Here is a 14,845-nt window from a genome sequence, read left to right as displayed (position 1 = left end):
GCTTGCTGTCCTCGGAGAAAGGGCTTGGACTTTTATACTTGCAGACATTGAACTTACTGGCTGTTTGCTTTCTCTCTCTCCTCTTTCTTTCTTTTTGGGGTTTTGCCCTATTCATGGGTTTTCTGTGCCAAAAGCAGATGAGTTACGGCCATAGACCACCTGCCTCCATCGCCCTCTTCATGCTTTCCTTTCATCAGTTGCTTTCCGTGTCTTGTCCAGTGGCTGTTTCATGGACAGAATAGATTGTGGACATTATCACTGTTATTGTTATTTTTAATAATGCAACTTGCTCCTACTTAGCCTGTAAATAAAAGCCACTTTTTTTTTTCTTTTTAAAGGATCTGGAAGAAACTAACACCAAAGAGCTCAATGCTGTTATTTCTCAAATTCTGCAGCGTCTGAGGGCTACAACCCGCGTTGTGGGGCTACATTTTATCTGTGTACTGGTTTTAAACTGTGTATTTTATATAAGATTATAATCATAGTTTTGAGAAGTATTCTAGGGAAACATCTAGTCCTAACCCATTAAAAACAGTGAGAAGTTGCCCTCTGACTTCTCTGGCTTTGGATCAGGCCCTTACTATTATTCTTTCTTAGAGGACAAGGGAAACAAGCATCTTTTCAACTTTGCAGCGTTTTTCACAAAATGGAGTTGATTTCTGTAATTCCTATTTAGGAAGAGGATGATCTGCAAGTAGTATTCGAAAACCAACCTAAAAGCTTTCTATAATTCTTAAAGACAATTCCATGTGTCCCAGGGACACAGTTCTTCAGAGTAGTATGTAATTCCAAGTAGATGCTGACACATAGCTCTTTTTTTTTTTTGAGGCTAAGTCTGTTTTCATGTAACGCTGATCAGAGCTTTGGATGTTTAAATACGGATTTTTCACATTCTCACTGTTTCACCAAACTACTGACGAGACTGAGTATTGGTCTTACCCTGAGTTACCCTGAACTGCTGCGTGTTTGTTGGCCAGTATCTCAGTGGGAACTGGGAGGGACAGGCTCAGATTATTTCTGAATACGTGAAGACCAGTGTAGAAGTCGGTCTTTCCTCACCGGCAGCCCACATTGCAGGCTGGGAGCAGCCAGAACCATCATGTTAGCTGTTATGAAATTAAGCCGTTAGGAGGGAAGTTTAATTCAAAATATAAGGTATGATAAAGACAATATTGAATATGACAGATCAGCAGTGCCTGGGATCAGTTAATCGAATATGATGATACACCTCAGTTTCTTTCCCTTATTTGCAGCTTGTGAGATTTTTTTTTTTTTTCAAAGTCTGTGTGCATTACTAAATTAACCATCTAGTTAAATCCTTCGTGTACCTTGTTCCCATTTTGTCTGCTGTCCTGCACGGAGGTTGGTGTTAGTACAGAGCCTGCTGGTTTAACAACAATAATAAAAAGTTGATTCCCTCTTCTCTTTTCCTTTGACAGCTGCAAGTCTTTCTATTGCTGCCGAGTGGCACGAGCCTCACACTCTGTCCATGGACATCTGTTCCATAAAAATATGGCACGTTATTGCCATGGCAAAACGTGCCACTGGAATTAAAAAATGTGTTACCTGAATATTGTTTGTTGTCTTTATAGACTCTATTCTGCATGTAGTTTGTATCCTGAGCTGGTGAATAACGTCGGTATTTTTTTTCACTGAAACTTCAAATTTGAATTTAAGTAAATTGGCAAGTGACACCAGTGATGAAATCCTGACGAGTATTTCAGCTATTGTTACTGGTTTCCTTGGAGCTCCTATCCAAGTTACGATGCTTTTGAGTTTTGGTCTTTTTATATATTCATAGTCACAGGATCATATTTTCTCTCTTCCACTGTCTGTTGTGTTAGATGGCTTGTAAATCATCCTTCATCCTTGCTTCTGTTTGCTCTTCTCTTTAGTAACTTAGTTAACATTTTAATTTGGAAATAATTACCATTCTTAAAGAATAACACACTGGAGATCAATCAAACTCTGAAGAATTTTTGTTGCCTACTTTCAAACAACTTATGAAAATATAATTTGAGATTGTAGGGTTATGTGGCAGCAGCACTAATCTATTTTTTTATTAATTGTCACAGGTACAAGTGACCCGTATGTGAAGTTTAAACTGAACGGGAAAACGCTATACAAAAGTAAGGTAGTCTACAAGAACCTTAACCCAGTTTGGGATGAAACTGTTGTGCTGCCTGTACAGACCCTTGATCAAAAACTCTGGATCAAGGTAAGTTTTGGATTTAGATTTTGAAAGATGGGTAAATATTTATTTAAGCAATTATTTTCTACTTTAGAAATGCATTGACTTCTATTCGCTGTAGCAGCACAACATAAAACACGGTCTGGTTTAAGAGTTTCAGCAATTTCAAATGAAAACGCACATATGTCTCTTCCAGATTTTACTTGCATGTTTTGCTTTCCGTCTGCAAAAAACCCGAGTTGAACTAAAACTCCTTGACTGGCTGTGTTGAAAGCTATGGAGCTAAATTCTGCTCGCTCTTACCGTGCTTGTGCAGACTCAGTGAAGCCAACAGCGGTTTCATAAGCAGGTTTTAAGAGTGTAATTTGGCTGGGTTGGGCAGAATCAGTACCTGGGATGCAGCCGTGACAAGTAGCAAAGCCTTTTCTCGTTACGACTAACGTTACAGTTCCCAGAACTGCGAGCTACCAGTTGTGAGTGCTAATTGCTGGAACATCTGTAGCCAGAAGTACCTGGGTTTTGTGCAGCGTTTCATTTTGCTGCTGCGCAGAGCGTAAAGGAACAGGCGCGATCCATTGCAGCACACATGTCTCTGTTTACATAATATTAAGAAGATACTTTCCAAAGGCTGTTTAAATATTTAGTTAAAAATACAAATTAAAGCAGGGAGATGGAAAATTATCCCTGAATTATATCTAAGCTTTGATCTTTCAAATATAAAATTGAACTGAAAGGGCTTATAATATCTGTTCTTTTATTGGCCGGGATAAAACTGGCTTATGATGTGAAAATTATAAACATTTATTTTATTTTGCTACCAGGTGTATGATCGAGATTTAACCTCTTCAGACTTCATGGGTTCGGCATTTGTAGCACTCACTGAACTTGAACTCAATAGGTAATATATTTATTTAATTAAAGGTTATTAATGCAGCTTAATTGGGAAATATAGGAAAATAATGGAATGCTTTTACTCTGGCTTGGAATTCATATGTTCCTGAAAACTTATTTTGGTAGAAGTCTGGGGAGCTCATTTTAAAAGAAATCACTTGAGGTAAATCCTGTACCCACATGTTTTCATCAGGTGTTAGGTACTGGATTCAAATCCAACCTGGATGGAGCCCAGTTCAGCAGAAGGCACCCTTTCCTTTTTCATGCCTAGGAATAAGGATAAGAGTTTCTATATGTGGCATTGTTTAGGGAGAGCTACACCAGTATAATTTATGGAGGTGGAAGAAGAAAGGAGGGGGAAAGAAGGTTAAGACCCCCTTTTCGCCCTGTGTAGCATGGGGGTGCCTTTTTCTGTCTGTGATCGGGGTGGGGAGTGGTTTGCCTGGCTTGGCCATGAGCACCCTGTTTCCAGCCTCCCCCCACAGCCGTCCGTCCCTGCAGCAGCTCATCTGGCCCTGATTTGGCCTCATCTTGCCTCCTGGCAGTGCGGAGGCAAGCCCTGCGCCTTTTGTCTGCTGCTGCTTGCTCTCAATGTGGAGCTGGAAGCCAGGAATTCAAGTTTTAGCCCTCTCTTTTACACTCCCTCGCTGTGTGACTTACTTTTTTTTTTTTTGGAGAAAATGAATTTTTCCTGTGTGGGTATGTTATAGCTCCCATGGCTGTTGTATCTGAATTTCTAGAAACCGTAACGAATTTATCCATGAGATAATGCCGCCAGGTAAATACCAGCATTCCTGTTTTCAGAGAGGGAACTGAGTCACAGGCAGAGATTAAATGCAGGCAAAGGTAAAGCAGAATACATGTCTTGTGAGTCAAATCCCAGCCAGTAATATTAGAAAACTCACTTGGATCCTGTTGCTCCTCTTCTCTGTGAAGTAGAGGTAGTAGTAACTTCATTCAGTGTGCATCTGTATGTGGGGAGTTATGAGTATTAAGTAATGCTATATAGATGCTAGGCTGCATTATTAAAAGGGTGGTGTGTTTTGTCAGAACTAAGAAGGAACCCTCCAGATTTCTCGTTTTAACATTTAAACTCAATATTGGGAATTTCAGACAAGAAGCTGAAATTTGCACAGCTCAGCGTGACCTTTAATAATCAACTCAAGTTAACTGGAGTCAATAAATGCACATTTTTTTTTTTTTGCTTGTAGAACTACTGAACAGGTTTTAAAACTGGAAGATCCCAATAGTTTAGAAGATGACATGGGAGTGATTGTGTTAAACTTGAGTCTAGCAGTCAAGCAAGGAGACTTCAAGAGAAATGTAAGTGGCTTAGGAAATCAAATTTATAGCTGGAATGTGTGGGGTGGGGGAAGAGCTGGCATAATCTGATTTACTGGGAAATGCCACCTTTATTTTCATCCTCTGAGACTCAATATTGAAATCGAGATGGATTCTAACTTGAAAAAAAGCCCCATATTTAACTGGGTAAAAGTTGTGTAGACATCTGTAGCTGGATGGTTCTCTTGTAGCTGTGACGTGCACTGTGGCTGCTCTATCCCTGTATCAGGCGTGTGGTGTCCACCACTGCAATCTGCAGGTTGCTGAAGTGAACGTATGAACCGTACCTGCTGCGATTGCTATTCCAGAGCATGCCATTTTCTGATCTCCACCTAAGACTTTGTATTTTAGTGCTTTAAAAGAAAAAACCCAAACAGGTGATTATTATTTTTTTTTTTCATGAAAAAGATACATCCATGTGAAATCTAAGAGCAGGGATTTGGCGTTAGGACTTAAAGCAGCACCAATCCTGCAGCGGAGCACACTGGCTGAGAGGAAGAGATTGTTTGTAAAAACCCTGATTTTGCTGCTGACAGTTTTGTGACTGAGTTCAGTTGAACTTGGCTCCTGGTGCTGAAGTATGGTACATTTAGTGATGCTAGAAACCCAGAACAACCTGGGCAGAGACTGGGAGCACTACAACTGTAGCTGATCACTTTTACATTTCAGGTCCTGCACATGGTTTTGGCTTTTGTTTTCATCTTTTAAGATTCCTACTGGTGTTTTACACAGTGTGAAGCATACCCATGTTGGTGAACTCATCCAGCTCCTGTCCTGTAAGCAGTGGGGAGGAGCCAAGATCAGGCATTTACTTAGCTCTGATTTTCAAGCCAGTCCTGTTTTAAAGATGTGTGATAAATATGTGAAGAGAAAATCTATATAGTCTAGTATGAAAGTTGCTGTTTATAGCACATTATTCATTTATAGGTATGGGATTCCAGTCTGAATGGGATTATTTATAGAAATGTAAATGTTTCAAGGGATTGGAAAGCAAAGTAAGAAAAAGCTAATGTGGGATGTCTGCTGTTCATTATTTATTTTTCAAATAGTTGCCTTTTTGAGAATTGTAAAATCACAAATAATATGAAGGTAATTGTAGTTATTTCTACCTCCATATGTGATTATTTAAAAGCTTAATGACAACATTCAAAACACTGTTGTTGTATTTCTATATCTATATTCTGAGATGGCTGCGATCTGGGATGTGAATTCCCCCTTTAACTGGTATAAGAGTAGTGTTGGCACACATGTCACTGGACTGCAGGAAAGGGTGAAGCAAAGACATAGTTACTTTAGGGAAAAAGCAGCTGAGCCAAAAGAACCTTAGGAATTCTTCTGGGATTTTTAGAGAGGCATGGGCTAAAGTGGACCCAGCCAGTGAGACAGAAAATACATTGGTTTAAAGTAGCAGCTTTTGGTACTCTTGGGTGCTTAGTTAACATTCAGAGCGCAGATGATAAAAGAGTTGGTGCACGCTGTAATTTTTTTTAAAGACAATGTTTTAAGCCCTCATATTTCAAATGCAAATTGCTCAGCCATTTCCAGTGGAATCAGAAAAGTGAAATGGCTCTGTCCACATTAGCACTTAACAGCAAGATGATTTTTTTTTTTCCTTTTTAAATTAGCTTACTGTAGAACCAGATGGCACCAAAAGTATAAGCCATGTTTCTTACTAATAGCTCTGGGTCCCTCCACTTTTTATTCTTGATTACTTTTTTTATTTCCTCTTTTTTTTTTGGTGTGATGCAGGTATTTTGAGTTTGTTGATTGTTATGTTCCATGAGGGAGGGGAGGTAGATGAATGCAGTTGTAGATTCAGCCCCCTACTTAGTTAATAAGCTTTTCTAACAGATTTGACAAGCTGCTATTTGAATTATTTTATTAAACACTTTCTCCATTTTACTACTTCTCTGTTTCCTTTCTCTGGATTCTCTTTGGTACGATGGTGGTGACTGATGAATAGAGATGGTCAAGTCGAAAGAAGCGGACTTCTTCCAAGGTAAACCATTTTTTTATTTTGTCTTAAAAAAAAAAGGCCCCTTGCAAAAATCTCTGCCCTCCTTTGAAACAGAAAGGGTAAACATAGGAAAACTCAGAAGTATAGATGCAACCTGTCTTAATGTGATGGCTGTGATACTCTTTGCTTTTTTGATATTTTTCAGTGTGATGAGAAATTGATGTTGTTTTCTTATTGTAGGTGCTATGGTAGTGTCTACTGGCCAGCGAGAGTAAGGCCCCTTTCAGGAAAGAGCTGTAGAAAGAGAGAAAAATTGTTTCTACTAAGGAAATGGGTGTAAATTCAACCAAATAAAGGAGCTGTAGAGCATTTGAGTTGTTTAAGGGTACCTGAAAGGTGGCCCATAGTTGGTACTGGAGTTGAACATGGGTCTCCTGGATCCCAGTCTCATCGTTTGGGTCGCTTCTCACCATGAGAGCAATATTGTCAGGCAGTTTTTCTTCTGGTTGCTTCTGTGGGTTTTGAAATTCCTTTTGTTCTTGGGACGGAGACTGAGCAGGCAGTTTTCATTAACAGCAATGCAGCAGGATTTCCAAGATTTGTGTGTTGGTACATATCTACGTAAGTTGCTTTCCTTGGTCATCTTGTGGTATCCCTGCAGGCTTCCGTTACTTTTATATTCCTGTACTGTCCCATTCTTGCATTAGATTTTAAACTTGTTCGGGAAACAGACTGTGGCTTTTTATTTTTTCTGTAAAGCATTAATTTGCTATTGAGTAAATAACAATGATACAGAAAGTGCAGGCCCCAGTACTCAGCTTGAGAGCTATACAGTCTAACTTTCTGAAAAGCAAAATTTGGCTCTTATGAGAACACATATGCATCTTGATATTTTCCCTATGTAACTATTGGTTCATGCCTAAATAAATTGAATAATTAACCTCCTCTTGTTTTATTCATTACAACTGTGATGTGTGATGTAGAGGAGCCAACCCTCCCAGGTGTTGTGCCAGCAAGTATATTTTTGTCAACAGAAGAAGTGCAAAGTACAGCCCTTGGAGCTGGAGGGCAGCTTGGCGAGCCCCAGCTCCGGGGATATCGCAGCCCTTCGCTCGGCGCAGAAAGCCGCCAGGCATCCCTGAATGCCGTATGACAAAGTGATGGAATAATTGAAGAGCTCAGCACTTTAGTTTTTAACTAAAGCTCTGGAAATTACTGTGCCCTCACTCAATCAGTGTAGCTTGATTCCCTCTTTTTCTCACGCATGCACACACAGCTGTCTCTTGATGCTGGTTGGCTTTGGGTCCCGGGAAAGGGAGCCAGGTTTTTAAGCTCCGGTCCTTTTTGTCCATAATAGCCAAACTTCTGTCTTGGTTGCTGTCACTGGTAATTTTATTTTTTTGGTTGTACACTATATCTCATTGGATCCTGAATAATTTTTCTTTTACATATGTTTTTTGGACCTTTAACTGTAAGCCATACTGGTAGGTCATTCAGTTCTCAAGACTCTGGCTTGTTCCTTAGCATCTTTTAAAATAAAATTAAGAGATGCTGAAGCATGGTACTGAGTTAGAAGTGAAAGTATTGTTTTAAAAGAAGGGGGGGGGGGGGGGGGGGGGGGGGGGGGGGGCAGAAAGAGCTGCAACCCTGTGCTCTATTCTGTTCCAGTCACTAGAGGGTAGGAGAGCTTCAGTTCTTCTAAGGAAGACACAGTTCATGCTCCAATGTGATCTCTAAAGAAAAGCTCTGTGACCATCCAAAGGCAGTAAAAATATTTCCCAGCATGCGCTGGAAAATCTGACAAAGCAGTATTTCCTATTTTATTGATTCTGCCACTGCACTAAAACACTAGTACTGTACATCAATAACCATCTTTAGTTAGGAAACTCTGGTCTGTGGAAGCAGTACTAGCAGTTTGTGGCAGAACATAAAGGCTAGAAAGAAAAATTGTGTGCATGGGGAATATAGGTGTCTAGGGAAGGCACAAGAGGTTATGGAAGAATAGCCAGAGAGTATGATGGGGTAGAAAACAATGTTGCTGGACGAGATAAAGATATGGGAATAAGGGGGGCAGGGGAAGTAGAGAGAGCTCTGTAATGGAGACACAAACTTGTCTCTTTTTTGGCTACTGAGCTGACTCTGATTGGTTGTTGCAGGAGAAAAAGGTCATATACTTTCCGTTTGAGCAGCTGAACTGAGGCAGATCTAAATTTCATCTCTGTAGTTTTAGGCAAATAAAAGTCTTCTATTTGGAATTGGTTTTCCTGTTTTTTTTTTTCTTTTTTTTTGCACTGAACTGTAGGTGACCTGTATTGTAATATTTAGTTTTTCTTCTACAAATAAAGGGAACATGACTTACTTTAAGGATGGACAAGATGAATATAACTTTCACAGCTTTTTTCAACCTGTATTACCTACATGAAAGAAATCTGGTCATACTCTAATTTGATCACTTCTTGTTATCTTAGTGCAGATTTGGCACTGAGTCTTGTCACGTCAGTCATGGGATTCTTGCTGGCTTCCTGAATTCGCCCCAAGTTGTTAGTACCCTTGTTGATGGCACTAATACCTGATGCAACTCCATGTCAGACTGGCAAAGGGGTTCACGTGGGCGACTGTGGATACCGTGCGCTCTTCGTGTGTGTTCTTCAAAAAGCAGGGAGCTCAGAGAAAAACCCACATTTCAGACAGCAAGGAAGCCAGCAGCAGTGCAAGATCTCCAGTCTAGCTGCAGTTGTCTCACAGTCATTACAGACAGTACGCAGGAAGGATTTCAGCGACCGAATATTGTCTTTTAAATCATTTTGGTGCTAGAGCTGTTGAACTGGATGATTTAGCTCCTTGTTGATTACACAGTATATATTTTTCACTGCTGCTAGAAGGGAATCATTGCACGTTTGGGCGCACTCCCAAGACATGGGCAGCACATCCAGATCCCTCATTTTTTATGGGAGCCGAGAACAGCATTGTCCTCTGTGGGAGCTGTCTCCAAGAGCACGGCTTTCTTCTTTTTCTCATGCAGGCATGCATTGCAAAGGGAAGAGGATACTATTAAGCAGTATTAATATATGCGCTCGTATCTGTGCATTGGCAAGCTCTCCTCTCTTTTCTGTTTTTCTGGGGCTGTCTGGGGTGTGGAGGGAGCTGGGAGCTATCCCTGCTGGAGCCCAACATGCTGATACTCCATAGCCTTGTTTGTCCTGGGTGGCTTGAGTCTCACCCTGAGTGCCCCGTGTGCTATTTCCAGCATTTGTACAGCTGACTAACCTTTAAGTGTTGAACATCTATGAAGCAAATAAGCAGGTTTGCTTGGGGTGGATTGACCTGCAGCAGTTCAGTCCTGAAACAAAAGCGACGCAATTGCCACCTCGATAGCCTAAGCTGATTGAATAAATTGGCTGAAAGGCTGACCGAACCCAAGTGCTCCTCAGCATCTCATTGCAGGGGAAAATCCCTCGCTTCCTTTTGATTTTTTTTTTCTGCGTGGGCTGTTAGGTTTCATTTTTGCCTGCCTCATTGTATTTGGCTTTCTCCCACAATACCCTGTGGGCTCTCCGAGCGTTTCGCGGAGTGGAGGGACTCACTTGCCACAGGGTCATGCATCGTGGCGGCAATCTCGTGTCGGTTCACTTGCCTTTCTCGCTGCCCTCTCCTCTTTCCCAAGGGGACGCTGCCTCTGCAAAATGGTTTCCCTGCCTAATGAGGAGAGGTCCAAAGAGTCTTCCTATTTGCGTGTTGTTGTTTTCTCAAATGGCAAATTAAGTGGCCCAGTTTCGACGTTGACCTCTTCACAGGGATTGCAGCAGGCTTTCTGTTGTCCTGTCTCATCCTTTTAAATGAAAGATGTGAGAGATGGGTTCGCTTCACACTTGGCCACCTCGCCGTGTCATTTAAATGTACAATTTTTCGGTGTCTCTTTATTGCTTCAAAAACAAGTTTGAACTTGGGGCATGTATGTGTGTGTCAGGAAAAGAGACAGATTTGAAAGCAGCCCTGATGCACCAGAGGGGATTCGCTGGGTGCCCATAGAGGGAGATTATATACAAGTGGTGTTAGTAAGGAGACTCGGGATCCCAAAGGATTTTGTGAAGCTGAGTCAATCAGCTGGGTTTTTTTTCCCCTCCAAAGCTCTGGCATTCTTGCTCATCTCCTGTATTTGCCTCTGTGAAGGCAGAGTATGGCCCATCTGCTCATCCTTGTCCAGATTTCTTCTTTAAACCAGAATCAGAAAGTAACAAAAGCTTGAAAGTTGGTGTGAGAAGCTTTTGTATTCATTTTGGAACCAGAAGCTAGATTCTGAAAATGGAATTGTGAGCACTGGTTTTTAATTTTTCTATTCAGGACATGGGATGTTTTCTAGGGAAATGTTCTTTCTAAGCAGCAGGGAGAAGAACCATCTTCTATTCCTCATGTGACAGGATCCTGCTCTATGACCAGGCCATACTTTTTCAGAAAAGTTTAATCATTACTTGATGTTTCACAGTCCCTAAATCTGCAGTAAACATGAGCTCTTAGACTTTAGAAACATCTGGATTGTTTTTTTTTTTAAAGAGTGAAGTGCTTTGGATATTCTTGTGCTTACTATTTTCTTTGTCTGGCTTGTTTGAGGGATATTTTTTTTTGTTCAAGTTCTCCATTTTACAGCAGTGAACTGCTCATAAAGGTGACCTTTATGGTATTGCTGGTTATTTGCACCAAGAGCCCAGCCAAAATCAGAGCTCTGTCTCGAGACAGCCCCTCAAATTCTGGTCTTAAGACTATCTTGATTTCAGAAGTAATGAGGGGGCAGGAAGGAATAAGCGAACTTATCCAACGTCTTGTGCTTGGGATATGTGCCAACTTCCATCACAAAGCATATGTTTCCTAATTTCCAGCCCTATAGTCTGATCTTAGCTTCAGCCAACTTTTCTGTACCTCTGCAAGGCACCTTTACTTCGGTCTGGGACGTAGCCAGGGTGTGAGCTGGCTGGCTGCAGAGAGTTTACAGGAAAATAGAGCAGGAATGGCCTGAAGGACCTGACATCCAGTCGGGTTCAGCAGGAGCTGAAGTACCCAAGTGTGGAGATGTCCATAGCCCAGGAGGTAACAGGGAAAGGGAAGAGCTGGAGAGATAAAACCCCTCTAAATTGTCACTGATTAAGCAGTTCTGTCCTCCTTTTCTGGCCTGTGTAGACAAGGGCTTTGACTCTTCTTGTGTCTCATTGTATAAGACAGGTTAGTGTAGTGTTTGGGGTGGTTTTTTCAGTGCTGGTTTTGCCCCCTGAGCAGCTTTGGACTGATGAGTGCACTTCCCTGCTCCGTAGCAGCTTTGCCAACTCAGAGGGAGGCTGTGCAGTTTAATAAATTAACTCTGGGTAAACCAGTTTGAAGTGAGTAGGTGCGGAGTATCAGAAGAGGAGGGGGAAGACTTTTAAAGTAAATAATGCTACAGCGTTTTCTTGTCACCTGGGAGGCGTTTTCCGTAGTGCAGACTTCCCCAGGCAACACTGAAGCTGACTCCTTGATGGTCCAAGTCTGTGGGTCTACTGCACATCTGGGCTTCCCCAGATGTGTTTCCTTCCAGAAACTGTGAGTGGAATCTGAGACACTGCCTGTTTGGCTGGGATTTCCATCAGGGTGGTCAGAAGAACAACCTGCCAAATACCCAGGGAGGCTGGAGGGGTGGCCGCAGAGCATGCACAGAGCCGTTCTTTGGCGTGCACGCAGGCGATACGAGGCACAGGGGACGTGCCAGACCTGCTGAGCACACACTGTGGGAACAACCTAGGCGTGTCCAGGAAATCCAAAGCATTCCTAACGTGACAGGCTGTCTCGTGGGGATGCGGGACAAGCAGCCCTCTCGGGCTCCATACTGCTGCTTTCGGAGAGAGGCTGGTGGTGATGGCAGAGCTGGGCTGGGGAGGTAGGAAGCTGACTGCAGTCACTGAGCCTGTGCCGAGGTGCTGCAGATCAACACTATGCCCTAAACCAGTTGCAAACATCTTGACTTCTCTATCCAGTGTGATGCTCTAAAGTGATGCTAGATCTTGTCCAGAGAGTAGCCAGGTCCTGTTAGTTGGAGACCAAACATACTCTTCTGAGATGAGCACAGAGCGCTTTTGCAGCTGCACAGCCATCCGGAAAGGGGGGTGCACAGGGCTGTTTGCTGGGGGTCACCTGTTTTGGAGGGTTGGAGTTGATGCATTGCAATGTGATCCAGTAATACTGAGCTGCAGGTGATGATTTTTCCCAGGACTGCATGGAATCTGGGCTGGTTTTGGTACCTCCCAACAGTCCTTTGAACTGTCAGGTCAGTGGCTATAAGGATAGGGTTGTGTATGCTGCAGAATTTGGGTAGGGAGGCCTCCTAGTGCAGAGTGACTCCCTAAAATACTGACCTGGTTAAAAAATGAAAAGAATCCAAATTTAATTTGAAAACTGAGTGATAACAACTGTCTTTCTTGTTCAGCCTGGAAGCTTTGAAGAGAATGGGATGCTTTGTTTTTAAAAGAAATTGTAACACGAATAATAAACTTTGTGGTGGTTTTTTTTTTGTGAACTAACATCAAATACCTCTTCCTCCTCTGAGGAAGGAGCCGGGGCTGGGGCGGGGGGGAGAGAAAATCCTTGGTCCTAAAGCAGCAAGTACATCACATCAAACATGACTACGTTAAATACTAAAACGTTCAAAGTACAAGCGAGATAGATAAAGGCTTTGATGGGAAGTGGATATTTCCCAGGGACATTACAAGCAATAATCCAGATGTTATGGTGTAATGCAACGAGTGTCCATGGATAGATGGGGAGCTCAAGCCAAGCAGCGCCTGCTGTAGGCCTTAGCCCTCCACTCCCATGCTGTTACGCCATATGGAAGCAATCTCCAGGCCCCTTTAATAGCCAGCTTTGGATTCCATTTTCACAGGGCTCATAGAGCTAAGTGGAGCTGTTTTATGGACAAGTTAGATAGAAGCCTTTCCAAGATAAACATCCAATTCGAAATTAGGACATACCAAGCTGCAAAATTATTTTAGGGCATATTTCATGGAAGCGCTGCCATTTTTCTAAGGCGATTGCCAGACTGTAGAATGCCCTTTGATCCCTTGTGGACATTACTCCCTTTTTTATAAAAAGGATTTTGAAATAGTTCAGTGTTTAGGGAGGAATATATCTGCCGGGACTTTGAAGTATGTCCATGGGAACAGTCATGCTTTAGCTTTTTGGCCTAAAAGACGAACTTTAAAAAAAAAAAAAGAAAAAAAGAAATTACATTGCAGCTGGATTTATGAATCAAAATCTCGTTTTCTTTTTAAAGGTAGGAATTTTTAATCAGTGTGCCAGGAAAGCCTGAACGGGGTGTTTAAATAGAAGTATATTAATATGCTTGTGGGATTCAAAGAGTTGGGTATTTTAACCAGTAAAAAGTGAGTAAAAGAATTTGTGAGTTCACCACCCATGATTTAAGAATTTTGTTGCTGGGTAATTGATCCATAAAAAGTAATCTTCAGCCATCAGGTGCTTTTGCAATCGTTTTATTTAGCAACAACATTTCTTACTTGCTTTTAAAACTAACACGTCCTGTTTCAAAGTGACTTGTGAAATCTTCTCCTTCGTCTTGCTCCCACCTGTATGTGACATGATTGAAGCTCTGAAGCGTGGCGAGTTAAAAGTTGCTTCACAAGAATAAAATATGGCAGGATTTTTACTGCGAGAAGAAAAGTATAGCCTTGAGTTTTAATGTTTCCAGCTCACTCCCCCCAAATAAAGGCCTATTTAATCATCCTCTGTCCAATAAAATATCGCCAGTTAGCAAACTGTTAGTGCAGCCGTGCTGTGTAGGATGAAGCTGCGAAGGTAACAAATGTGGCTACCAGGTAACCATAACTCCAGGTAAAAAGCCCCATGGTGTCAGTGTTTTTTCCGCAGGCATCAGTATTTTTGATTCGTGAGCGTGGTTTCTGGAAGCAGGAGCTGCAAAGGCAGCAGGCGAAGAGCTGAGGCGGACGACGTGCGGTTGAGTGATTGAGGAGGTGGAAGATGAGTGCTCAGCCTTTCACCTGGCCATAGACTTTATGAGTGTGGGCTGTCTCCCTGGCAAGGACAGACCTACGTTTTATGGACGTAGCTGAAGATGTTTAAGAGTTTAGTTTCTCCCCTTTTCCACCTCTCCTCCACAGCGCTGTCCTGCGTCTTACCATGAGCCAAGGTGACAGATTGCTCTCAATGCTCAAGATCTGCTCTTGCTGAAGCTCAGCCAGGTTAGCTGAAGTCAACTTCTCTGGTGGTTTAAGCTAACCCTGCTGATTTGGCTCTGATGCTGAACAGGGCCAGCCGTAGTACACTACAGGCAGAAAATCCATGGCATCCTATCACCTTCCATCTTCTGCTGACTCCCGGGGGTCATAGTACCTCTCTGACTTCTGGTGCTTTCATACCACAGACAGTTTGAGCATGAAAATGTAGGTTTGGGTGTATAAAGTTTCGTGTTG

General features: G+C 42.2%; 1 protein-coding gene across 4 annotated transcripts in view; it reads left to right on the top strand.

Moving 5' to 3' along the window:
* Positions 1-14,845, top strand: part of MCTP2 (multiple C2 and transmembrane domain containing 2) — a 101,069-nt gene that overhangs the window by 14,542 nt on the left and 71,682 nt on the right. For all 4 annotated transcript variants that reach the window (XM_086620644.1, XM_086620643.1, XM_086620642.1 and 1 more), the window contains exons 4-7: positions 2,076-2,218; positions 3,013-3,089; positions 4,294-4,405; positions 6,387-6,422. In XM_086620644.1, the coding sequence (XP_086476770.1) occupies positions 2,076-2,218; positions 3,013-3,089; positions 4,294-4,405; positions 6,387-6,422 (368 nt within the window). The remainder of the gene's footprint in view (positions 1-2,075; positions 2,219-3,012; positions 3,090-4,293; positions 4,406-6,386; positions 6,423-14,845) is intronic.

Source organism: Tauraco erythrolophus, chromosome 14, assembly GCF_009769465.1.
Source record: "Tauraco erythrolophus isolate bTauEry1 chromosome 14, bTauEry1.pri, whole genome shotgun sequence".
Classification (NCBI taxonomy): Eukaryota; Metazoa; Chordata; class Aves; order Musophagiformes; family Musophagidae; genus Tauraco; species Tauraco erythrolophus.
Note: the sequence above shows the minus strand (reverse complement) of the source record. Positions and strands in the feature narration are given on the sequence as shown.